This window comes from Equus quagga, unplaced genomic scaffold (assembly GCF_021613505.1).
Source record: "Equus quagga isolate Etosha38 unplaced genomic scaffold, UCLA_HA_Equagga_1.0 220_RagTag, whole genome shotgun sequence".
NCBI lineage: Eukaryota > Metazoa > Chordata > Mammalia > Perissodactyla > Equidae > Equus > Equus quagga.
In genome coordinates, this window is record NW_025799647.1 from 1235666 (window position 1) to 1262791 (window position 27126).

At 43.1% G+C, this 27126-nt stretch overlaps 1 protein-coding gene across 3 annotated transcripts in view; it reads left to right on the forward strand.

The window, feature by feature from the left end:
* The window catches only part of LOC124233752 (DDB1- and CUL4-associated factor 5), a 115378-nt gene extending 91161 nt beyond the window's left edge, over positions 1-24217 (forward strand). For all 3 annotated transcript variants that reach the window (XM_046650926.1, XM_046650925.1, XM_046650927.1), the window contains exons 8-9: positions 13715-13842; positions 19583-24217. In XM_046650926.1, coding sequence (XP_046506882.1) covers positions 13715-13842; positions 19583-21352 — 1898 coding nt within the window. In that variant the 3' untranslated portion in view covers positions 21353-24217. The remainder of the gene's footprint in view (positions 1-13714; positions 13843-19582) is intronic.
* The last annotated feature ends 2909 nt before the right edge of the window (positions 24218-27126 follow it).

The window sequence follows — 27126 nt, forward strand, 5'->3', positions numbered from 1 at the left end:
AGTTTTTAATTGTTAAGTCAATGTGACTTTTAAAATAGAAAGTGGATAATCCCCCTTCCCCCAGGACTCTTCTCTGGAATCTTTTTCATGTTTGTGTAGAGAGAGAAGGGGGAGGAATTAGCAGTAGTAGTGTACATTTTTTCCTCTCCCTGCTGATTTCTGTATTCACTTAGGGTATGGGCCACTGTTAGGCTGACTGTACGAGTAGATGCTTATATAATGGGCTGGGAGCAACCTGATAACTGATGGAGGGTTCCACTATTAAAACTGGGAAATGGATAGCCAGACTTTCCAAGAATTGTATAGGTACAGCTGGTTTAAAGGAATCCATTTCTAGATTCTCAAATTCCATGAGTGTTCTTTCATAAAATCGGTATTCCTAAGAAGGTTCCCATTCTCCTTTCCCACCTCCCCTTTTCCCTTTATCCTTCTTCCACTTTACAAAAAAAATCAGAAAACCAAAAATACTCTATAAGTTTCTGACCGTTTGAACCTTAGCATGGTGCATTGCCCTGAGGAGTAAAATCCTTCAGGGTGCCAAAAAAGTCTGAAGCTCCTGTAATCATATGGTATAACCTGACCCCCCCCCCATCTTGTTATGCACTTACAATAAATAGCTTCTTTTTATATTTAAGAGGTTGTTATAAAACATTAGAAGTATATTTTTTTCTGGGCTGTTTCCTCCATTACAGCCAGACCATTCCCTGGACAATTGGTCCAGCCTTGCCTATCAGTGCCCCTCAGTTGTGTTCCAGTAATGCTTGTAATGGTAACTCCAATCAAACACAAAAATTTTTAACACTTAGAGCCTTATGGTCACAGTAAATAAGGAAAATTTTAAATTTGTATTTATATTTTTGTTGGTGAAACTATGATAGAATTTTCATAAAAATATATTAGGTTGAAATTTTGGGGAGATAGGTGAAATGGAAATATTATTTCAAGGGGAAAAAGGAATGATGTAAAATTTCTATTACAAAAGAAACTTGTTAGACTTCAGATTCCAAATAAGATGCACTAGGTAGCTCCCACTGCAATAACAACAAAAATCAAAAATACAAAAGCTGTATTTTTAAAGATGTCAGAGAGCTGTGGCAACAAAGTGTGCTAGAACTAAAGTTCTGGAGAAGGAAGAGCCCTTCCTAGCTGAGCAAAAGACACTGGCCACTTTCTTTCCTAGGGCCATGTGTGCACAGGCTGCAGATCAGGCAGCTGTGGACAGACTCTGCTAGGGTCAAAATAAATCAGTTTTCAATGGCCACGTGTGTTAGTATGACAGATTGGATCTAGACATACCCCAAACCATGGCCAGTCTTCCTATAGGACATTTGCTGAGTGCTGGGGTTGCACTGGGAAAGGCAGAATGAAATTCTCACAGTAATACAGTGCTTAGGAGATAAGGTCCCTTTCGTGGAATGCTCCGCAGGGCATTTGCCAGATTTTGAACCTGCATGGGAAAGGAAGATAAAGAGCTAAGCTCAAAACCTCCAAAGGACAGAACTTTCAGAGCAGAGAACAGAGACTTGCCAGACTCTCCATCAAAAGCCCAAGAGGGCCACACTCGAGGATGGGCTGAACCCCAGAAAGGCTGAGTGAAATATCCTGCGATTTCCTGGTACTTAGGACACAAACTCCTATTAGAGGAAGACACCTGCAACAAGCACATTACAGGTCTTGCCTTTGAGACATTTGAAACCAGCAGACTTATTCCAACTAAAGCAGCAACACAGCCCTGATCTAGTTCCTCCTGATTGGATTGTGAGTGATCAGCCCCTTACCTCATTTTCTCAAGAGTGGAATTGGAAATGCCAGATGGAGGAAATCTGCTTTAGTCTCTGTATTAGTCTGCTAGGGCTGCCATAACAAAATCCCACAGACTGGGTGATTTAAACAGCAGAAATACATTTTCTCACCTTTCTGGAGGCAAGAAGTCCAAGATCAAGGTGCTGGCAAGTTTGATTGCTCCTGCGGCCTCTTTCCTTGCCTTGCAGATGACTGCCTTCTCATTACATTCTCATATGGCCTTTTCTCTCTGCACATGCATCCCTGCTGTCCCTTCCTCTTCTTATGAGGACACCAGTCTTATTGGATTAGAGTCCTACCCTTATGACTTCATTTAACCTTAATTATCTCCTTAAAGGCCCTGTCTCCAAATACAGTCACATTGGAGGTTACGGCCTCAGCATATGAATTTGGGTGAAACACATTTCAGTACATAACAGTCTCTGTGTTATGTTTGTTTTATATTCAATGTCCAGCATACAATAAAAAATTATGAGGTATGAAAATGTAGCCAGTAATTGGGAGGGAAAAAAACAATAGAAGCCAACCCACAATATTATCCAGATATTGAAGTTAACACACAGGGACTTTAAACATTATAAATATGATAAAGAAAATAGAAGAGAAGATGGACAAAATGGATAAAAAGATGGGGAATTTCAACAGGGAATTGGAATCTATTTAGAAAAAAATAATGTGACATTCTAAAATTGAAAAATATATCTAAAACTAAGAATTTATTGTATGGGTTTAACCTACAGAGGACAGGCTTGGTGAATAGAAGACAGGTCAATAAAAGATATCCAAACCGAAGGAGAATGAGAAATGAGAATGGAAGGAGAGAGGAGAGAGGGTAAGAGACAAGTGGAACACAGATAATCTAACATATGTGAAGGATCAGAGAGAGAAAATGAGGCAGAGGCATTAGGTGAAGAGAGAACAGTTGAAAGAATTTTCCAAAACAAATGAAATATACCAACTCTCAGATTCAAGAAACTCAGTAACCACAAGCAGGATAAATACAACATACCTAGGTACATCACAAGTCAAACAATTGAAAACAAAAGATAATGAGAAAAAGCCCAAAGGCAGCCTCAGAAAATGGACAAATTACCTATTAATAAGCAACAATAAGATTGATGGCCAAATTATGGAATCTAGAATATAATAGAATGGTATGTGTGCAGTGCTTAAAGAATTAAAACCTGCCAACCTAGAATTCTATATCCAGGGAAAATATCCTTCGAAAATGTAGGTAAGGGGCCGGCCCTATGGCCGAGTGGCTAAGTTTGCGTGCTCTGCTTTGGCTGCCCAGGGTTTCACCAGTTCGGATCCTGGGTGCGGACATGGCACTGCTCATCAGGCCACGTTGAGGTGGCGTCCCACATGCCACAACTAGAAGGACCCACAACTGAAAAAATATACAGCTTTGTAGTAGGGGGATTTGGGGAGAAAAAGCAGAAAAAAAAAAAGATTGGCAACAGTTGTTAGCTCAGGTGCCAATCTTAAAAAAAAAAAAAAGTAGGTAAAATAAAGACATTTTTTAAAAAGAAATTGTGGAATTTTAATATAACCACTTAGTTCTCAGTGAATGCATCTAAATATTGTGCAACAGCTGCTAACGTCACAAAAAAAAAAGGCAATTAGACATTATGTGCTTCCTGATGGAAAAATAACACTACCTGTAGTCTTGCAAAACAAAACAACCCTGTTTTTGTAGGCCACAGAACCCATGATCTCCTCATACTTAGAGTTGGCTAGAAGCCACACGGTTTCCACATGGGCTGTGGTTGGTCCTGGATCCCCATCCTTTACTGGTGCTTGGGTTTCTTTGTACACAAGGACAGGACCTTATGATTATCTCTCTCGTTGGATTCACTAACTGGTAGTTGAAGGGTTTGTTTTGTCTGTGTTACCCTTCAACATTACATCAGCAACCTGTCACAGTAAGTCTGTCCCTTCAATCATCATCTGGCTCTGCATGTGACTAAAGCACCTTTTTGGATTATGTTTAGCAAACCTTGGCTCATTTGGGATTCAGCCTTCCTGCCACTATTCTGACGATCCATCCACATTCTTTTCATTTTTCTTGTTCATATGTCTTTCCTTTTTCTTTCTATTCCTCCTTCATATTCTTTTTTCATTCCTTTTACTATTTTTATAATTCAGTACTTCTTATGAAATAATACAGGTACATAATTTTAAATCAAACAATATTACAAAGATTTTTTTTTTAAATGCAACAGTTCCTTTCTCTTCATATAACATACACAATATCTTTGAATTTTCAATTTTGGACATTCTCTGTTGACTTTATACTGTTGAAAGGAGCCAGTTTCTCAGAATAGGAATCTTTGATCTCCTATTGGGGGGTATTTGCCTGGGAGTTGAACTATGGTTCTAAGAGCCAAATGGGGGAATAGTGCTGTGGATCTAATATCTATACACAGGTTTTTGTTTAATCCCACCCCCAGCTGTGTCTGGTGTCCCCAGTCCAAAACTTCTTTAGGTCAACTCCGGCTGGCAACCCTCAGGCCTCTGCTTGTGTGGGGAAGGGGCAGTTTCCTGGTCGTGTGTGCTCAGGGGAGGTGTATGATGGCGTAACTGCTCCTTATACAGGCTTTCAGCTAATTCTGATTTCGACTTTACCCTTCAACCTGTCCTCAGGGATACTTAGCCCTTCTCATTTTTATATGGAACCTTCATATTTTTAAATGTTGGCAATTAATTCATAGTTTAAAAATAATATTCAGGGGCTGGCCCCGTGGCCGAGCGGTTAAGTTCGCGCGCTCCGCTGCAGGCGGCCCAGTGTTTCGTTGGTTCGAATCCTGGGCGCGGACATGACACTGCTCATCAAACCACGCTGAGGCAGCGTCCCACATGCCACAACTAGAAGGACCCACAACAAAGAATATACAACTATGTACTGGGGGGCTTTGGGGAGAAAAAGGAAAAAATAAAATTAAAAAAAAAAAATAATAATAATAATATTCAGCAAGGTTCAGCAAGCCAAACGTAACATATGAGGGGCTAGATGCGGCCCGTGGGTTCCAGCTTTGAATGCTTAGATGACAGAAAGCCCGTCAGGAAATTCCTAATCTAATCTACTGCCTCTTTGACTTAAACAATATGGAAGGAGGCTGAGCTCGCTCTCTCTGCAAGCCAGTTAACCTAAGATACTAAGGCAGGCTAATTCAGGGAAGCTGGCCTGCTGTTATGTGCCTTAATGGCATAATCAGATGACAAGCAGTCAGCATTTATCGAATGCCTGCTGTGTGCTTCACAGTACGTGCTAAATGCTGAGAGAACTAGATGGAGAGCAGTCCTTAGTGTGAGCCAAAAGCAAGGACATCTTTTTTTCCCCAGTCTCCTATTCAGAAAGACTGATAGTCACTGGGGAAATTTTTTTGCTACACAAACTCCAAAGGGATGAAATTTATTTATTATATAAACAGTACTAACTTCACAAATTGGCTAAGTAATTTGCATAGGGCTTCCTAGTGAGCTGAGGAAATCATTTCAAGATGTAAGATGTAATTCCACCGTAAAACTTGCTACCTGGCAAGATTAGGCTCCATTTTTCAGTTAATGTTAAATAGTAACTCATTTCTAAAAATCTCTTTAAAAATTAGAGGAAGGAATAGAACTGGGAATTGTGCTGTAGCAAAGAAAAAGCTCATCAGAATATGTTTTACACCTTGGAAGTACATAGGAAGAGCATCTGTTTTTATATGATAATTCTGAAGATAAAATAAACAGACTGGCAGTTATGTATAGAGCTGATGTGGTGTGTTGGAAGGAGCATTAGGTTTAAAATCATACCTAGATTCAAGTTCAGTGCAGCCACTAACTATAGCTGACTGAGTGATTCTGGGCGGGTTATGTAACAGCAATTGTCTGAGCCTCCGTTTCTGCTGTAAGATGGCCCCCTCCCCACCGCCTCGAATCATGAGATGATTCAACAGTCTTGGTAACTTTCTGAAAACTCTGTGCTTTCAAATGTAAGACATTTTTATTGCTGTTTATAATAAGATCAGTGCCCATAGATCCATATTTCCAAAGCATTTGTTCCCTAGTACCTTAGGTGTGGAAGTAATGGATTTGGTAACGTGTGGCAGAGGTGGGTGTCTCTGGAAAATATTCATATTGCCTTCTCCTTCCCTTTCCCCTAATTCTTGTTGGAAAGGGCTTTAGGGTTTTCATAGATAGAGTTGCTTCTCCTGAGAGATGCTTCTACACTGAGACCTTACTATTTATGGAAAGAAGCGTAATGTAATAGAGTTGGAAGGCCTGGGTTTAAATTCCTGATCCATTCATCTTCTAGTTGGAGGCTTTGGAAGAATTGTTTTGCCAAACTTCTGTTTCTTTATCTGTAAAATAAGAATATTAACAATGCATACAATAATAACAATAGGTAATAATAACTACCTTGAGAGAGATTGTATGAGGGTGCTCAGTAGTTATTCAGTGATTGTTACTTCTCATTAAAGCTTTCTCTCTCTGTCTCTTTTTTTTTTTCTCTTGATGAGGAAGATTCACCCTGAGCTAACATCCATGCCAATCTTCCTCTATCTTTTTTTAGTATGTGGGCCGCCAGTACAGCATGGCTGCTAACAGAGTGGTGTCAGTCCATGCCCAGGAACCAAACTGGGCCACTGAAGTGGAGTGTGCCAAACTTAACCACCAGGCCACTGGTGCTGGCCCACATCAGCAGTTTAAGAGCAGGGAAGTTATATGACAAATTTTTCCCTGAATGGAGGGGAAAAACATGCAATTTCACTGCCAAGTCACTGCAGCCACCCCCACTGCCAGTAGGACAAGGAAATAGGCTGGAAACAGCTATAAATGCATTTTCATGGGTCTGCATATATGTGCATGCTCTGTCTCTCCTTCTTTTTCTAGGCATGCATTCACTCTCAGGGAGTTAGCCCTGAACATGTGCTTTTTTCTCCCATATCATTGGAAGAACAACTGTTTTTAATTGGTCACAAGTAGTTGGTTGCAAACACATGTGAAGTACAGATGATGAAAGAACTTAGTATAACTGATTTTTTTGTGCAGTTAAGCATTACTGTCTGTGGAGCTCTTTGAGCTTTACTGACAGCACTGGCTGTCCCATCTGGCTTTTCTTAACTCTTAAGTGGTTCTCTGATCCCCAGGAGGTAGCCAGTGCTCTCTGTATTGTCAGTACCCTGATTGTACTTCTCTTTATGGTTTGAAACTTGGAAACCCTGGGAATGTTCACTCGGGCCTTTTGGAATTGCTAAGACATTGTTTAGACAACTCTTTTAGATATAGCAAGGAAAAGAAGTAACCCCTTGCCCCACATAGCAGTAAACTCCTTGTTCTACCGGTAGAGTCAAGAATGAAATAGATTCATTGCCTCAACAGGTCCAAACCTCATTTTGGGAGATAATAGCTTTAAACTTCTCCTTCAAGCCTTGTTCCAGAGAAAATGATGAGGGGATTTACTTCAGTTTATTTACTTATTGAGTATCCTTAGATAAGACATTGTGCAAAACCATATGGGTGATTGAAAGATAAACACTTTCTTGCTCTCAGAGAACTTCCAGTCTAAGAGGGATGAGGGTATGTGTGTGCGTGCACGCTAAATTTAAAAGTGGGTTCCAACGCCCGTAAAACATAACTAAGGAGGGCTTGAAGAGATTTGGGGGATCAGCTAAGTTTTCATGGAATTAGCATTTCGGAGAACAATGAGGGTTAAGTAGAGTTTTAGCCCCTTTATTTCTCTGCTTTTACTATAGTAAAAACTTTATAAAAGAAATATCCAAATTTGACAGCAGGAAGATGGAGAAAGAGAAACAGTTGGATAATCCACATGTTGGATGATGGAGCCTACTAATGGAGATTGGCTTTTTTCCTGCATGGTTATATTCCACAGTCTGATCCACTCACATCTTTTCATTCATTCATCAAATATTTATTGAAAACCTACTATGTGGTGGGCACTAGAGGCTTGTGATACATCAGAGAAACAAAAGAACCCTGCCATCATGGAGCTTTCTTCCTAGCAGGGGAAACAGGCAGTGCACAATGGACACAATAAATTATGTAGTATGTTTAAGAAGTTAGAGCTGCTATGGGAAAAGAAAAGGTAGAGCAGAATAAGGGGGATAGGGAGTGGGATTGGGGGGTTTAGGGGAGTGCAATTTTGGATAGGATGTGCATTATAGGCCTCATTGAGAAGGTCACATTTGAGCAAAACTTCAAAGTGGTGAGGGAGTTAGCCATGCAGAAATCTAGGAGAAGAGCATTTTAGGTAGAACCAGAATGAAGGTTCTCAAGTGAGAATGTGCCTGGTGTGTTTGAGAAACAGCAAGGAAATCACTATGTTGAAGGAGAGTGAGACAGGGGGAGAATAGTACGGGTTGAAGTGGGGTACGGGCCTGTCCAGTCTTATAGGCTCTTACAGTGAGGGAAATGAGGAGCCAGCAGAGAATTCTGAGCAGAGGAGTAACATGATCTGACTTGTTTTAACAGCATCAGTCTGGCTGCTAAGTTGAGGATAGATGGTGTGAGTGGGGCTGCCAAGGACAGAAATGAGGAGAACTAGTAGGAATCTCACATAGTACAGGTGAGTGGTGATCGTGGCTTGAAGCAAGATAATAGGGCTTGGGTCTACATATATTTTGAATGTAAAACCATCAGGATTTCCTAATATATTAGATTGGGAAAGAGGGGGAGCAGGTAGAGTTTGCGATGTCTCTTAAACCTCCAGGTAGAGATGTTGAATAACAGTTTGGATTTGGAGGTATGGAGGTCTGGAGTTAAAGAGAAAGGTCTGAAACAGATAAAAATGTGCGTTTTGGTAGCGTATAGGTAGTATTTAAAGCCACAAGACTGGATGATATCACCAAGTAAGTGAGTATAGCTAGTCAAGAGAAGGGGACCAGGGACTGAGCCGTAAGACCTTCCAGTGTTAAGAAGTCAGGGAGAGGAACCAAAAAAGAAATTAAGGAGTGATCAGCGAGGTAACAGGATCACCAAGAGAGGGTGATCCTAGGAAGGCAGTGAAGAAAGTGTGTCAAAGGGGAGGGAACAATGTTGAATTTTCCTGATAAGTCAAATAAGATGAGTAGGATGAAGATTGAATTAACCATTGAATTCTTTGGTGAATGTCATCAAGCCCAGATATTTTTGTTTAGGCAAGGAGTAGGTAATTACAGATATTTGATGTCCATTGTATTATTTGAATAACCACTGTTACCTGATTTTGCAACTTCTCCCCCTACAAAGAAGTACCACCCCTTTATGTATTTACTCACCATTCTTGCCGTATTAGTACATTCTGCAGGATTTTGTTTGATACCCTAATCTAGAGCTACTGGATAAAGTTCTCCCATGAAATGCTGAAAGTATTTCCTATACCATAATCTGTCTTTTTTACCCAGTATTGAGGGTTTTTATACCACTCTTAACAGTGTTCTCCACTAATTTCAATTTTTTTTAATTTTTTTTTTTTTGAGGAAGATTAGCCCTGAGCTAACTACTGCCCATCCTTCTCTTTTTGCTGAGGAAGACTGGCCCTGAGCTAACATCCATGCCCTTCTTCCTCTTAATTTCAGTTTTAACAATCACTTGTTAAGTCCTCCTTATATGCCCAACTCTGTTCTCGCTATCTTGGATATCTCGACATCTAAATCTTGGAAGATCAAGGATATTTACCCTCTTCATGAGGGCCAGTACTCTGTTGCTTGGAAATGCAAATTTATCTCCTGCTGTCTTAATTTCTTAAATTGTCTTCCATCAGCCCTTTCCAGTCATCTAGTCCCTATTCCTACTTCCTTCTCCCTAATCTCAGTGTTATCCACTGGTTCTCCTACCCATTCTCACAAGAGTGTTTGTCCTACCCATGGGTTAATGGGTTACTAGGAAGGGGAGAAAAATCCAAAGACTCTAACAAGAAAATATTGGTATTTTATCCAGGTTTATTTGTGATTTATTTTAGTACAAAAATACTCAAATGTCCTGTTCTATAGCCCCAAGTTGAGGACCACTTCCCAGCATAATTCATAAGTTACTACTGTTAGACCAAGGCATCAAGAAATCTTGACCAGGTTGCTTTTAGCTTTTGAGTTGAAAGCATAGTCATTCTTGGAGGACTTTGTGGAAGCAAATGAAATTGACAAGAAACAGAAGTATCTGAAGTTGACGAGAAATGGGAGTGGTGTCCTGACCTTTGAGAGGCCAGAGGGGACAAATCTCTGGCTGAATGTTGTATAAAGAGGAGCATAGGTAGGAAGGGGAGGGAAATGAGGACGTATACACTTAGCCGCTTGTCTTCTCTGCAGGAACATTTGGCCTGGGCATTTTGGAAAGGTCTTTATCAGAGTTCTGAGCAGGGTGTTTTCTCTGAGCCCCATGTGTTTCCTGGGATCCTAGAATCCCCCTAAGATAGTGAGTGAGTCACTGATGCTGGAGTCTTATGAGATGGCCCACTCGTTTTCTTTTCTGAGGTTTTTCAGTAGAATAGATAAGGTGATTTATAGCCTTCCCCACCTCCCTAACATCCCTTCTGAATCAGAGAAAAATGGGATATGGGAACTTTGGCCTTGACTTATAAAAGAAATCTACAAAGTGGTAGCAACATGTTTGGCTGAGCCAGCCAGAGCAGATGGCCCAAAGAAATGACCGTTAGTCTGTACAGAACTATATAAACAAATGACAGCTCAAGGATGAGTAAAGTGCTTTTTCCTGGGTATGTGCTATTTTATTCATTGGTACCCAGTATTAGTGATTAGGTTGTGAGTCAGGTCAATAACCTGGGGTGAGGTTGGTCCTCAACATGCCCTCACCCACCGTCCTAGAGATGACCCTGAAGGGAGTTTATGCAGTTCTTGGAAAACATATTCCCTGCCTAACTTCTTCCAACTTGATCCAGCTTTTGATGGGCAGGGTCTGGCTAGGTAATGGAGGAGAGGAGACCCCAAGTTCTTACTGATATTAGCATCTTGACTTTAGCCCTTTCAGACTAAATAAATCCATATCTGATTTATACAGATCTCCAGGACTGATAATTTATTCTCTAACAATCATTGTATCTAAACTGTATAGTAGCTGCTGTACTGAATCATTTGGAAGCTGGAAACCAGGAAAGGGACTAAAAAGAACCTCTCTGAAGCCCATTCATTGCTATGATTCTGTGTACACAGCCTTGGTTACCTCAAACAAATGGCAGCAAATAATTCTTCCTGTACCTCTTTTCACCATCCATCTCTTGGCTCTGTTGACTTCCTCTTCTTTTTCAGATGTCCTAGGTACCTGTTTGGGTGGGAAGAACACCTTGTATTAAAATTGCTGCCAAGAAGAGAAACCAGATGAGGTCACAGTGCATGAAAGAGCAATAAAAACAGTTTTTCCATGGTCTGAATTTTCAAGCATTGATACCCTTCAGTTATTCTTTAGGTCTCAAAGTTATGGTAGTTGTATTCCAAGTAGCCTTCAACAGAAAGATTAGTTTAGTTGATAAACTTTAGTTCTATGGTAGATGATTCTTTAAGACATGAGACCCTCTATCTTTCCTCCTTCGGTGGTACTTATTCTAGAATTGCCCTCTTCTGAAACACTGTCCGTTCAACAAGTGCTTACTGAGCACCTACTTGAGTTCAGACCTTGCCCCCCAGGTTCTAGGTATGCAGGAGATCCAGTTCTACTCTCATGCACTATTCACTGTTGGCAATGTGATGAGATGTTCTGTGGTCATACTATAGAACTTGCACTCAGGATACCATTGGGTAGAGTCTCCTCTTTCTCCCTTTTTTCAATTTAAGACTTAAAAAGGAAATCAACCTATATAATAACTGTGAGAAAGATTTAGAAATCAGTTACGAGCTTCTGGCTCCATCCCTATTCAAACCGTTTCGTCTCTTAAAGGCCACTGATATGGTGGAAAGGATATTAGGCATTACAGCCAAACAGACTCTGGTTCAAATCCTGGCTCAGCCAGTTACTAGCTCTATGACTTGGAAGAAGTCACTTAAATTCTCTGAGTCACTTATGTTCATTTTCTTGGAGGCAGTAGAATTAAACAAGAGACTGGCACTAGGTGTAACCTGAAGTTTCTTTGCTAGTGACCAGTCCACTGGGGATATAGGTAGAAGTAGGGTGTTGGAAGTGTGGAATTCAGAAGAGACCCATAAGCAGGAATGCTGCTTGTTGAATCAACCTTATATAGAAAAGAAGTAGACCCAAAGGAACTCCTTGGGGGTGGTGAGATCCCTATTTTGAGACAACTGTTTTAGATTCCCATGTATCTCTTTTCCTTAATTCTCTCAAATTTATTTTTATTTTGACCAGTCTCAGGTTACCTTTCCCTCCTCCCCCTCCCCCCTAGGAACTCACTGCACTCAGGGTGCCTAGGGTTCCCAAGTGGCATCCTACCTTGGTGCCTAACCTTTCCTGATCCTTTTTCTCCATAAAAACACACTAGTTCTATATCCTAATCACTCTCTTTTCCTTTATGGTTTATTAGCAAACTTGATGATACTGGGCTGAGATATGAATAGCTTTAAATGTATTATCCATCCTGGATAATTCAAATATTAATAATGTCAAATATGGGAAAAAATTTAGGCAAAGGATGTTTTTGTCACCCACCAAGTAGAGTAAGCACCTAGTGCTAGCCAAGTTGGCACCACCAAGGAGCAGATCGGTAGTCTGAAATCTCTTGCTGTCATAGAAAAGATATATACATGGCAATAAAGAGGGATCTCTTCCGTGAGGCAAAAGAGGAGTTGTGTCAGGAGGCCAAAAGCAGAAGACACCTTCTCCAGAACCAGATTATTTCTGGAGAAGGGATGTTGTTCTAGTCATTTTCTCTCCAGACACTGAGATGAGAAATGTTTGGAATGAATGTTTGGACAAGGTGGAATTAGGAGTGGGGTGGAGGCATGTGGAGCTGAAACTGTGCCTGATTATACTTTGTGCCCTAGGGGTGCAGTGCTCCTGGTAGAGACTAAGAAGGTATTCATTGCTTAAGTAGATGAGCGTTCATTTGTTTGTGTCTGAATGCATCGCATTTTGCCAGTTGGCCAGGAACACTGGTTGGCCTATGTGTACCGAGCTGTTGATGGTTGCTCAGAAGCAACCTTGTTCAGGCCTTGGGTACATGTGTTCTGTGTGGGTGTGATACCCTTGTCAGTGAAGCTAAACCTTTGAGATTATCCCAAGTTTATAAATGATATCTTCATCTATGTTATAAGTTCCGGGCCTCTGGGATTTTTCTCAGTCATTGAAGAAGAAAGCCTAAAGGAGGTCTTTAAAATACAGCTTTCTGTCAGTGGCCTCTAGATTTTAATCCATACACGGTATCTCTAAGGCCTGCTCTCTAATTCAGATTCTCACTACTTGGGCTCTGCTTATTCTGAAAGTGACCCAAATCTCCTTCCTTTATCCTTAGTTCTTCCTGCTATCAGGGTGAAAAAAGGATTTCTCCATTATTTTCCCAGTGGTTTTTGTATGTTTGTTTTGTTTGCTGTCTTCATCAGAAATTAAGGGCAAATGGATCAGACATGTTTTTTGTGCATTTAAGTAATTATGTGCTTCTGGTTCTGCATGTCCCTGGCTCAGCTGCCTGACTGGCCTCTTCTAAGGTAACACTTGGATTCTATCTTGGATATCAAAAACAAGAAATGTTTTAAGTGGCTGTGGCTTCATTGACAATGGATTTGCAGTGGGTGGGCGTGGGCAATGCTTAAAGGCTAAATAAAGGCTCTTGGTAAGAGCACATATGCTGAGAGATATTTCATCTTCCCTCTTTCCATAGCAACTTTATCAGTAAGATTAAGCATTAGGCTGGTGGTATAGTTAAAAAATCTCGGCTCCAGTTCAGAGCTGTTTGTCTGCCATTACTGGAACCTATTTGCATCCATCCGTTTCATCATTTGATTTTTGTTTCCTTCTGTCTTCCCAGGTGGCATTGGTAGGGTGGTCAACGGAGCCTTCATGGTGCTGAAAGGGCATCGGTCTATTGTTAACCAGGTCCGATTTAACCCCCACACCTACATGATCTGCTCTTCTGGTGTAGAAAAGATTATCAAGGTGAGGCACCTTCCCCTTCTGTCCTTTCAGAGAAATTACTGCAATTCATAATTGGAAGAAACTAGAACAATGTATGTAGGACCTCATATCTAAACATACTAAAAGTCTATCAGAATTCTCAGTTATTTTGATATATTACAGATTGTTGAAAAATTGAAATTAAAAAGAGTGGTTTAAACCCTCCTTTCAGGACCTTTTTAAAAAATAGTCACTAGGCTTTGAAACTAGACACTACTTGTATGCCACTACATTTCCACTGGCCTTTGATCTTGAGACTGATGAATTCTGCTTTCTAAACCTCATCTGGAGATTGGGAAGCCACCATCACCTCAGTGACTCAGTATGCACTTTGCATTAATTGCTGTCCTCGTATGGCACAGATAACTAAGTGACTGTCAGAACCATAGCTCAGTCATCTCAGGGCATATCAAAACCACTACCTGTGGTTGTGGTTGAGGCCAAACACTTGCATCAACTGCACTTTGACTGAAGGAACTTAACCCTACCAAGGAATACTTTTAGAGCCTGCAACTGAGAGACCCAGCCTGGCCTGTATCCATGAAAGGATGGCCCACTGCCCATCACTCACATTCGGTTGCTAGTAACGCTTCTCCATATCTGAGAAAATGAAGGTTTTGGAGCAAATGATATAGTCTTAAGGACCCTGTGATGACTGTTAAGTAAGGATAGATGATATGCCTCCCCAAAAGTTAGAACTCCTCTTTTTTTTCCTAAAGGAGGTTTCAGGAAAAAAAAGTAAAAATTGGTTTGTGATGATTTGGTAGTGTTCATTTTCTTTTGTTCTTTTTAAAAAAAAAAAAAACTGTCCAGAGTTAAACCAAGTTGTATGTGAGGCAGGGGAAGCTATCAGAAATAGAATGTTGGAGTATGGATCAATATTTTTATTTGTCCTTATTCCAGCTTCCTTTATTTGGGTTTTGTTGGTCTTGTGGATTAGGGCTGACTCACAGTTGCACGCATTTCCCCATAGGCCTAGAACAGGACTTCTAGACCATTTTTACTTTTTCTTTTTACAGATGATGAGATTTAAATTATAAATTAACTGTCTGGGGTTAATTATACAGCTAATGAGCAGTAAAGCTAAGATGGAGCCCTGTTCTTGTTCTTTCGGCGTGCTGCCACACTCAGCATGCTAGTGGGAAAGCACAGGCAGCTGATGCCCTGCTGGATTTGATCATCTTAGTAGTCCTTCGCTGTCTCTCGCATTGCTTTCCCTTCTCCTTTGGCCTATGACTAATGGGTTGGCACAGGACCATGTACTCTCTAGGCCTGTTGATGTCATTCTCTTTCTCAGAGAGCTCTGCTTGGGCATCTCCTTTAGAAGAGAGATTCCTGCTTGGCCATGCACCCTGGGATGCTTCTGTGCTGAGTCTCCCCAATTACTGTTGAGTCAATTGGCATTCTTACCCTAAAGGTCATAGGTTGGAAACTAGCCAAGTTCTCAGAGGAGAAAAAGAAGGAAATGCTTTCTCAGTGAGATTATTCAGACTGAACTATGGAGCTCACTGCTTCCAGCTGCCAATGGGGTCTGAATCTTGCCCCACCAGGAGGTATATTTAGCCATGTGAAACCTTAAGTCAGTACAGTTAGTACCCTTGAGTAACTCTTTGAGTCTGTCTCCCACCTGTCAAGTGAGGGTACTAACAGTGACTTGCCACTCTTGTAAATTACCTTGTGAATTACCTGTGCCTGACGATTTCTGACTACTTTAATAAATGTCCCTTTCCCAGGCCAGCCCTATGGCATAGTGGTTGAGTTCACACACTCCGCTTTGGCAGCCCAGGTTCACATGTTTGGATCCTGGGAATAGACCTACACCACTCATCAGCCATGCTGTGGCAGCCACCCACATACAAAATAGAGAAAGACTAGCATGGAAGTTAGCTCCAGATGAATCTTCCTCAACAGCACAACAACAAAAGTCACTTTCCTGCTTGCTATTTCTGAGAGATCAATGGCTCAAAGAACGTCATCCCACCATGTTCTAGTCCAGCCTGAGACCTGCTTTTCTCTCTCTTTCTCCACTTCACTTCACCTTCTCCCTGTCTTGTCCTTTACTACTGCCTTTCTAGCCCAGAGGAGAAGAGCCCGTTGTCAAGCCCAGCCTCTTCTCGCTCATAACAGGTCTTCTATCCCCCTGAATACCCACACATAGCAAGAGGGGGTTCATTTTGAAGTTAAATGTAAGGCAGGGCAAGATGGAGCAAATGGCTAACATTTTTGTCAAAGACCAATATTCATGTATTCACCCCATGTTTGTGATATACGTATTGTGTGCCATTTGTGCTAGGTCCTATGAGGAGCACAAAGGTAAAAAAAGGTGAGGCAGGTCCCCCTAGGAATTGATGACCCCTTAGGAGAGACAAGAAATAAAGATAATGAAAAGTGTAATAGGTACACAAGAGATATAAACAGAGTGCTATGGGAGGAGGGAGAGATTTTTTCCCATCTGGGGTAATCTCAGTCTAGGTAGTATTTGAACTAGACTTTGAAGAATGAAGACTGCAAGAGGAAGGTGAGGGGTAAGATAGGAAGAACATTCTAAGTAGAGGGAATGGAATTTATTTCATTGAATCAACAAATATTTATTGATCACCTACTGTGTTCCAGGCATTATGCTTATGAATGAATGCTCAGAAGCAGTAGAGTGTCGGACCCATTCCAAAAAACGGTGGACAAAGTGAAGAACACAAGAAGGGAGGACTGAGTTATAAGGCTGGGAAGATAGTCTGGAGGTGGGCTCACTGGGTCTTGGAACAAATGAGTGTGGAGAGCTCTTGAATTGCAATTTAGGTCCCTATCTGTGTAGTTTTCCTCGGAGACAGACAAATTGCTAGATTTAGTATAATAGCACAAAGAGAGGAGAGGGCTTGGAGCTGCCGCATCAAGCATGCCATGGTCACTGAGTAGATCAGAACACTTGTTACTTCATTGCTTTCCGTTTTGATGATGTTGGGATGAGACTTGAACTGCATCTTTTTCCTCGGCAGCCTCTTGAGCTAAACTTTTCACTGGGCTTGGAGAGAGCTGCTCCTCCCTCCTCCTCTTCTCACGAACCTTGGCCATGAGGAGGCAGTCTCACCACATTCACATGTGACAGGAAGCTGTGTTTTCACTGCTTCACTTCTGAGGTTTGACTTGCAGTGTAAAGAAATAAACAATTTCACAAATGTTTGAAATTGATATTTTAAGCATGAGGACCAAGATAATATGGAAGGTCACTTGTGGTGTTGAAGAGTCCCTTTGAGGATGGCTCCAAAACTTCCTGGTTGAGGTATTCAGTTGCCAAATGAAAGAGAAAGCACTACATTTTTTGGTGCTTTGGTATAGGTTATAGCGTTTCATCCTTCTCATTTCTACAGATGAGAAAAGAAGCTTTTAAGGGTGAAGTCATTTGCCCAGGGCCATGTGAAGTAGTGGAGCTGGGCTTTCTTACCTGTTCTGCCTGCTCCCACAGTTCTGTGCTACGAGTCCCTTGAGGACTGAGGACCAGCTGTCTGGGATGGGGATTTTGTTCTGCTCCAAATCTTAAGATTCACTGTTTAGATGAGGGAGCTGAGCTTCACCCACAGTCACCAGCCAACTAGGAGCTTAGTGGGAACCCACACTCAAGTCTCCTGCCTCCTGATCCAGCATTTTGTTCCATTACTCCAAGCTTCAGGAATGAAAGTCTACCTCAGCTTAACACATTCCAGAGCCCAAATAACAGCTGACTTTCAGTGTTATGATTTTCATTCCTGAAGTGAAGACATAGGGGACTGGGCAGTAGAGTAGAACCTGGAAACTGGCTTGTTGGATAGTTGGACTAGCATCTCACCATTAATATTTTGTACTTCTGTTAACGAATTCTCAGTTTCTGTGAAGTACATATGGATTTATCTTCATATTAGACAACATGGTTAGTAACCTTTTACCATATTTAAATTAAGGAAATGAGAGATTTGGCCCAGAATATAGAATAAGACTCAGAAAGATCCTAAGGGCTTTGCCTTTTAGATCCCTCAGTTTCCTTTCTAAGCCACTGAACTTTTATTCCCTCAGACATCTAATTGCAGAGAGAGTCGGTTATAGCTGGAGCCCATTGCTGAAGGCCATATCTAAATGTTTCTCAAACATTGAGTGTCAAAAAGAATTTGAGACTCTCTTCAGGCAAATCTTTTCTTTTCTGCTGACTATACTCCAGTGTTTTTTAAAAGTTGATCCCCCCACTTACTCACCCCTGCAGGGCATGTTGAAAGTGCAGAGCCCTGGGACCTACCCATGACTTATTGAATCAGAATCTCTAAGGGTGGGGCTCAGGAGTCAACGTTGTAATTATTCTTCAGGTGATTCTTAGGCACTCCACAGTGTGAGAATCATGGCCTTAAAACTCCCCTGGGTGAGATTATGAAGCTGGAGAGGGGAGAACAGCTGAGGAGTTGTGGGCAGGGAACAAAGTCAAAGGAGGACTAAATCTGAGTTGGGAATTGGTGAAGAGAGCTAACCCAGAAGGTTTTTTTCAGCCCCTCTTGAACTGGGGATCCTCCAAAGAGATGCTGCCTCCCAGGAGTTCCAAGTAAAACACGGAGGGAATAGGCCTCAGGAAAGTGCTCACAAGCAGGCAAGTTTGTCCTTGGATAGCTTTGGGGAAACAAAGCCATTGTCTTGATAGAGGGTAGGGAATGAGGACCCACTGTTTTCTGGGTTGGATGCCATCTAAAGATAGACATTAGCCTGTCAGGCAAGAAGATTGCCTGGAATTTCATCTGAGTTGCCATGACTACCGGCTGATGTAACCCAGCTTCTCTGCGGACCAGTCTGGCAGTCAGGTGAAGCTAATTGTTCTCATTTGCAGTGACAGCTTAACTACCTTGAACTTGATTTTTGCATAACTTATTCAACTTGTAAAGCTGGGCCTTTGTGTTCAGACAGACCTGAGTTTGAATCCTAGTTCTGCCACCCTTTAGCTATGAGCCCATGTCTCTGACCATGAAGCAGAGGGGTGTTAAGGGATGGGGTCACAGTCTTGTGGGGTGTGTCCTACCTATTCCTGCAACTAACAGAAGAGTTGAGGGGCAAGCCAGCATTTCCCTGGTTAAGAGAACCGAGTTTCCTGGGAAACTGATGCCAGAGGGAACTGCAGTGTAGGCAGTCGGCTATTCTTATCCAGCTCCAGTAAGCAATTCCCATTAGTTAAAAACAGAAATGTTGCAGTTGGGGAGAAGTGGAGTTATAAGCTGAAATATCGACTGTTGCAGAGTACTGACTGCTGGGTCTGTTTTCGCTTTGGATAAGTGGTACCTCTCTGCACAGGTTTAGTCTTCTGAGAGTTTTGAACACATTGGCCAATCTTCAAGTCATCCCCTATCCTCTGAGATTATGAAGGGAGTTATTGTAATTTCCAAGCTACTAATAGAGGAAGCTGAAGGGGAGAGGGGTTGTGGGGGAGATTGTGTGTGATTATCCTGGGCCTAGAAACAGGACTTAGGTCTCCTGACATGAGGCTAATCCTGTGTCCTAGACCAAGCTTTTTCCCACATCTGACTCCAGAACCCTTGATTTTTGTATGTGGCCCACAAAATCCAGTCTAGTAAAGACTTGTATTTATTTACAGTTGGTTAGCAAGTCCTGGCTAAATGACAGGGAGGGTCTGGGAAAGCTCTGCCTGGGTGTTCTGTATCGCCACCAGCTTTAGAATACTTTCCAGTCAGCCCTTCTTGGGTTTGTTTCTCCTCTGCAGATCTGGAGCCCGTACAAGCAGCCAGGTTGTACCGGAGACCTGGACGGTCGGATTGAGGATGATTCCCGCTGCCTCTATACGCACGAAGAGTACATCAGCCTTGTGCTGAACAGTGGGAGTGGCCTGTCGCATGACTATGCCAACCAGTCTGTGCAGGAAGACCCCCGGATGATGGCCTTCTTTGACTCTCTGGTGCGCCGTGAGATCGAGGGCTGGAGCTCTGACTCAGACAGCGACCTCAGCGAGAGCACCATCCTCCAGCTGCATGCAGGGGTCAGCGAGCGCTCAGGATACACCGACTCAGAGTCCTCGGCCTCGCTGCCCCGCTCTCCTCCACCCACAGTGGACGAGTCTGCCGACAGCGCCTTCCACCTGGGGCCTCTGCGGGTCACCAACACAAATGCAGTGGCGTCAACCCCGCCACCGCCTACATGTGAAGATGCAGCCTCTCGTCAGCAGCGCCTGTCTGCTCTGCGCCGCTACCAGGACAAACGCCTCCTGGCCCTTTCCAACGAGTCCGATTCTGAAGAGAATGCCTGTGAGGTTGAACTGGACACAGATCTCTTCCCCCGGCCACGGTCTCCCAGCCCTGAGGATGAGTCCAGCAGCTCCAGCAGCTCCAGTAGCTCCGAGGACGAGGAGGAGCTGAATGAACGTAGAGCATCCACCCGGCAGCGGAATGCCATGCGGCGCCGACAGAAGATGCCCCGAGAAGAGAGGCCCAGTGCCCCGACCAAGACTGCCAACACCTACATTGGAGAAGACAATTATGATTACCCCCAGATCAAAGTGGATGACCTCTCCTCCTCCCCCAACTCCTCCCCGGAGCGGAGCACTTCCACTCTGGAGATTCAGCCAAGCCGGGCATCACCAACTTCTGATATAGAGTCTGTTGAGCGAAAGATTTATAAGGCTTACAAGTGGCTTCGCTACTCCTATATCTCCTACTCCAATAACAAAGACGGAGAGAGCTCCCTCATGTCTGGGGAGGCAGATGAAGGGAGAGCGGGAACCAGCCACAAGGACAACCCAGCCCCTTCTTCTAGTAAGGAAGCCTGTCTGAACATGGCCATGGCCCAGAGGAACCAGGACCTGCCCCCTGAGGGCCGCAGCAAGGACACTTTTAAAGAAGGGACTTCTGCCAGAAATCCCAGCAATGGCCCAGGCCATGAGCACAGCAGCCACCCTTGGGCAGAGGCACCAGAGGACACCTCTCAGGACACCAACAATGGTAGCTCTGTAGAACACTCTTTTGAAACGAAGAAGCTTAATGGAAAGGCCCTGAGCAAGGCCCTGAGCAGCCGGGCTGAGGAGCCACCCTCTCCTCCTGTCCCCAAGGCGTCTGGCTCCACTCTCAGCAGCGGGTCTGGCAACTGTCCCAGGACCCAGTCTGATGATGGTGAGGAGAGGAGCCTCGAAACCATCTGTGCCAACCACAACAATGGACGCTTACACCCCCGCCCCCCTCACCTCCACAACAATGGGCAGAACTTTGGGGAGCTGGAGGCAGTGGCCTGCTCTTCCCCGGGACATTCGGACACTGACCGTGATAACTTGTCCCTGGCAGGGACACTACTACACAAAGATTGTTGTGGGTCTGAAATGGCCTGTGAAACCCCCAGTGCTGGAACGAGAGAGGACCCCACTGACCCCCCAGACACAGACAGCAGCAGGGCTGTTCATGGCCATAGTGGCCTCAAAAGGCACCGAGTTGAATTGGAAGATACAGATTCAGAGAATTCCTCCTCAGAGAAGAAATTAAAAACATGATAAATACAAAGGGAAAGCAAAAAGCTACAAAAAGTAGCTTTACAAAAAAAAATTTTAAATCTTGTTTAGTGAACACAAAGGAAAGGAAAAAAGTATTAAAGACACATAAAACCAGGTCCTGAAATTTTGTGTCTGATGCTGCTCCCTTCTATTCAACAATGGGTCTGATGTTTAGCTGGCCATTGGCTTGTGCTGTGTTAAGAAAGGGAAAAAAATCCAAGTGACTCCTTTCTAGTAAGACTTGAGCATAGTGTATCTGTGCAGATTCTGTTAAAGTAAATCCTTATCGAGACGTTTGACTTATTCTTGTGTGTTTGCACTGGCACGTGTGAGCTCATTGTCTCAGACTTTTCTTTCAGTTCTCCATCAGAAAGGATCTATGGATCTCTATTTTTTGCCATCTCACCTTGTTTACATGGCATAGGTGTTCTGGTCTTAACACGGAGTGCCTGCTAAGTCAGGTTGTGCTGCCAGTGAGTAATGGATTTATGCTGAAAGAGTGGAGAAGAGAATGGAAGCAGGCCTTCAGCCCATTGGCTGTGCTGGAAAGGAAAGCATGGTTCCTTTCTTAAAGAAATCTTCCATGTTTTCTCTCAGTAGCACTTCTTCATTGAGCATTTAATGTATACATACTGAAGTGGAGCATTTTAATGCTGTTGAGAGGTTAGCACTTAAGATCAGATTCAAGAGAGCATAGATCCCTGATAAATTTCACTGATTGCAAATTGAGCGATGCTGCAACATGGTATGGAGGCCATAAAATATAACTAGTTGTGGGTAACACTTTAACCAGTTAGGTTCTAGTTCCTAAGAGGCACTCAGAAGGCCGGCAGACACTTCCTTGGCCCCATGTGATGGTGTCTAGGCATATTGAAAGAGGGTGCAAAGACAGCTCTCAAGAGCTTTGTGCTCAAACTACTAAAGTGGATGTTCTAGGTGTGTTAATGAAGAAGTGTAGTAAAGAGCAGAGTGTGGTACTATATTCATTTAATTCAACCCAAAATGACTAGTCAGGATTGATGGGACTGGCATCTTCCCTCAGGCTTGCAATTGACAGAGGCTGTGGTATTCTGACTAGATCTTGCGGAACTGTAGGCATCTCGAAGTAACAGATTCTTACTGAGTAGGTCTGTTAGGAGGCAGAGAGTGTGGAGAGAAGAGTCGCTGGTTTAAGACTCCTGGCTCCTAGAAGAGACTGATTGAGATAGATAAAGATTGAGAGGGGAAAAGACCAAGAGATTTTCAGCATTGCAGTGGTGCTTATAGTCACTTGGTTATCAATGAAGGATTGTACAAGACAGGGAGACCTAGGAATGACCAGATATCCTGTTGGCATAGATGTCATGAAAAGGCAGGAGAATACTGGCAAGAAATGAGGCAGAGAGAGAGAGAGAAGAACACTATAACTTCCTTGGGCACAAAGGTGCTAGACCTAGGAGCCCAACCAGCACTGGCATAGAGAGGATCTAATGTGTGACTGGTGTGGCCTCACTGATCCAGCGTTCCTTTTAGAAGAGGACCTGTCCTACTGGGACTGGGACCAAGGGGAGACAACCTGTGGAGGATGAAGACTGGATGAATGTAGGCACTAGGGGAAGGGGGGTTATTTATAAAAGGAAGGTTGTTGATCTAAGCCAAAAGGAGATATCATCTTGCTAAGCTTTGTGAAAGGGAAATGTACCTGGTATGTGTGATGTGACTTGGGTGTGAAAACACTGTCTTAGGAGACGGAGATAAGGAGTGTGAGTAGCAGTGGGGATGCTTACAATTTAACAACTGTAATCTCACTGGGGGAGTGGGAAAGTGATTCTGTAACCATTAGAATTACTTTGGATTTGTAATCAAAATGGTTCTATGATTTGTCTTTGACTATTCACATATAATTGTAAATTCTGGTTTTATAAGCCCGAGTCATTTTACATTTGCTTTTCCAAAATTTATTAAATTGGAATTTTTTAATCCTTTATATACAAAAAAAAGATACAATCACTCAGTGTGTGTTTCTCTTCCCCTTCCTAGTCAGCATACCCAATCTTTTTTGCTTTGATGTATTTAATCTAATCAGTGGGTAGCCTCTTCTGTCTTCTCTAAGGGCAATCCATATATCTTCCTTGAAAAAAAGTAGTTACAGTTTCCTTGGGAATGAGCCACTTGGTAGTTACTGTTCCCAAATGCAGAACTTGGTCTTTGATGTTAAAAGCCTTAATCTCATTTGGGTACTCAAAAGAGAAGTCACAGTTCTTCTGGTTCAGCTTTAGGATGCAAGAAAGATCATTTTTAGCAAGGATGTCTTCCATCCTTGGGGGAGACTCTTCTCAGCACCCCAGGTTCCACTTGCCAGGAGATAGGCCCCACAGGATACTCACAGGAGCTGAGAAATGCTTGTCTCTGTAGCCACTCCACTGTCATTTCCAGAAATCTGTGGTGATGGTGCTGGAAAACCTGGCAGGAACCACTTCCAGGGTCCCTTTGCTTAAACCCTTGTAGAATTGAGCCTCCAACTGTGGAGGCACATTTAACCCCCAGATTCTTCCCTGGTAGGTAATTTTACTAGCAGGACAGATGGCGCTGATTAGGTTAAGAACTATTCGAAAGTGCCTCTTATGTTTTTTTCTGCATCCTGTACATAAAATTTTAAGTGGCTGGTCCAGATATATGAAACTGTTTTTCTCCACTTCATTTTCCACCTGGTTTTGTAAGTGATTCCTCTGTCTCTAAGACAGCAGGTAAATGAGTTAAATGAGTAGTTGGCTTGGGGCAAATGAAGGTTGCAACTGTGCTTGATTTACTAAGCCGGGAGTCCCTTGTTTGTCAAGGTGCCTTCCTCTGCTGAAGCCTTACCTCCTCACAAGCCCCCCCGCCCCACCCCCAGCAACGCTAGCTCTTCTCTCGTGTATATGCAAATAAATCTGTTATTCACTTCTCATGGCTTGCTATTCTCTTCCAGGGAAGACTGGGCTGCCTAGACCCTTCTCCTCCTTCATTTCTGTCCTGTTTTAATACCTGCCTAGTTGGAAACTTGGTTCAAAGCCACACTGAAGACTAGAAGAAAAACTGGTACTCCACGTCCATGCCAATGGTCATTGTCACTTGTAGGTATTGGGACAAAGGTCACACCTGGACAACAAAATGTAGGGTAGGAGGAGCTATCTACTTGGTCTCCTTTATCAGTCTTGGATGGACTCAGGATAGCAAGATCCTGGAACTGACCCTTCTGTTAGTGGGAACTGAGGAAGTGATGCAGTGAAGTGACATTACAAACAGCCCCAAAAGAAATTATATTTTCTGATGTTTCCAGCTGTCAAATTACTTTTCCTGTCCTGTCGCAGGCATGCATTGCAAACATTTTTTCTTAAAAGAAAAACAACCAACTTATATATCCTGCCTGTAAAGCTGCCTCCTTCAGTTAACTGAAAAATTCTTGCCAACAAGACTCTTGTGAGGAAAATAGATGCTTCCAAAGGAAGGCTGTCCTTCCCGTATGCTGTGAGCAAGGCAGTGGGCCAGGGTGGAAGCACTAAGGTGAAGGAAGACTCGGTGAGTCTGGACTTGCCCACAGCAGCGGGCTGATGGCTTTGAACAAGTTGCGTGGTTCTCAGGTGGGATATTTTGGTCTAAGTGCTCCTTTGTCCTTGAGCACTCATACTGGAATGAAATAACATGTGGCTTGGAAGTAATTTTGAATTTCTTAAAAGAACAGTGCTTCCTACATGCAACAGAAGAAAAGTGTATATGAAAATCAAATCTGAGCCATCTGCACCCTAATTGCATTTCACTGTTAGTACATTGGTGGTCAGATGCTTCTCAGAATGGAGGCTTAGAGGCAAAGGTACACTTCACTGGGGCCAGCACTAACATGGCCAGGGACATGCGGGAGGAGTTGCTCAAGTCCATTCACTCAACAAGGTTTACTTGAGCTTGCAGAAGGGTCCTGCAGCGCTTATCTGCAAGACAGTCACATTGCAAGGAAATGGGCTATCTGGTATTTCAAATTACTGAAGTTGGAAACTGACTCCTTTCTGGAGCCTAAGGCTATGAGCTAATGGAATATTCCAACTGAAGTACAGAATGCTAGCTTACAATTCTCCCTCTGTCTGGCTTTGTTAGTATCCCCACCAAGGCCAGAGAAAGGCGGTAGAACACTAAGATATCCGGGTGCTGACCTAAGATCCTTAGACAAGAGAGACATTCTTGTGTTTTAGGAGAGCTGGGAGGGAAGACATTGGAGGGAAGGGAATCAGGAAGACTGCAGTTGAAGGAATGAAATCCTAGGTGGGTTCACCAGCTTTCCACATCCGCAGAGCTAGCGTTTAACGTGCCATGCACTGGCCTCTAAAATGCTTGGTCATCAAGATTCTCCAAAATCCTCAAGTAAAATCCTTAATTTATAAAGGAAGTCAATAAAAATGCAGGATTGGTTTGGGAGAAATTCTCTTTGCTGGAAGGCATGAATTCCATGAAATAATGATCACATAGTGACCTGAACACCAGCACACTTCAACATATACCTAGACAGGTGAGTGTGTGGTGGTTGGTGATTGGCATAGGCTTTCATAGGGTAACAAACATCTGCCTTGTTGACTCTTCCTGGGCTGGTTAGTGATGCTATTTGGTCCTACCCCTACCACTTTTTTCACTTTGTTATTTTCTCCTCATGTCTCAGAGTCAATGTTTTCTAACATTTCTAGTCTCTCCAAGACCCCACCTTACATTGTTAAGGCTAACTTCTGTTCTTTTCTCTTCTTCCTAAGAGAAACCTGTGAGTGGGATGGAAATGGCATTGAACTAGCATCAGAAATGGATTCTAGGGGCCGGCCCAGTGGCGCAGCGGTTAAGTTTGCACGTTCTGCTTCGGCGGCCCAGGGTTCACCGGTTCAGCTCCCGGGTGTGGACATGGCACCCACTTGGCAAGCCATGCTATGGTAGGCATTGCACATATAAAGCAGAGGAACATGGGCATGGATGTGAGCTCAGGGCTGGTCTTCCTCAGCAAAAAGGAGGATTGGCAACAGATGTTAGCTCAGGGCTGATCTTCCTCAAAAACAAAAAAAAAGAAAGAAATGGATTCTATGCTGGTTCTTCACAGAGTAGCTGCGTGAGCCTTGGGCAAATCACTCAAACTCTTGGGAACTGTGAAATGGAGGTCCCTCTCAACTCTGAAATCTGGTTCATTCCATGGGCTGTTCAGATCCCACTCTAACTCATTAGAGTTCTCATTCCTGAGACATCCCTGTAGTGCCCACCAGAACCAGTCAGTGAGCCAAGATCTTTGGCAAGTGCACAAATGCTCACAGCCTCAAGCTCCTCATCTGTAAAATGGGGAAAGAATGCCTGTTTTGGTACATTTTTGGAGGATTAGATGTGTGTATACATCTAACTTAGAACAGTGCCTGATAAGTGGAAAGCACTGAAGTGTTTGCTGTCATTAGCAGATGCTCTCTTTTCTGCTGTCATTGCTCGTTGATAGCAACATGCACACCACAGAGAAGACTTTTGGCTGGGGTCTGCCAAGGAATGTAGAAAGTAAGTTCTCCTACAAAGAAAGGATTTACTATTTATTAGCAAACCTTAATCTGGGAGCCGGCCCTGTGGCCGAGTGGTTAAATTCTCGCGCTCTGCTTCCGCGGCCCAGGGTTTCGCCAGTTCGGATCCTGGGCACAGAGATGGCACCGCTCATCAGGCCATGCTGAGGCAGCATTCCACATGCCACAGCTAGAAGGACCCACAACTAAAAATACACAACTATGTACCAGGGGGCTTTGGGAGAAAAAGGA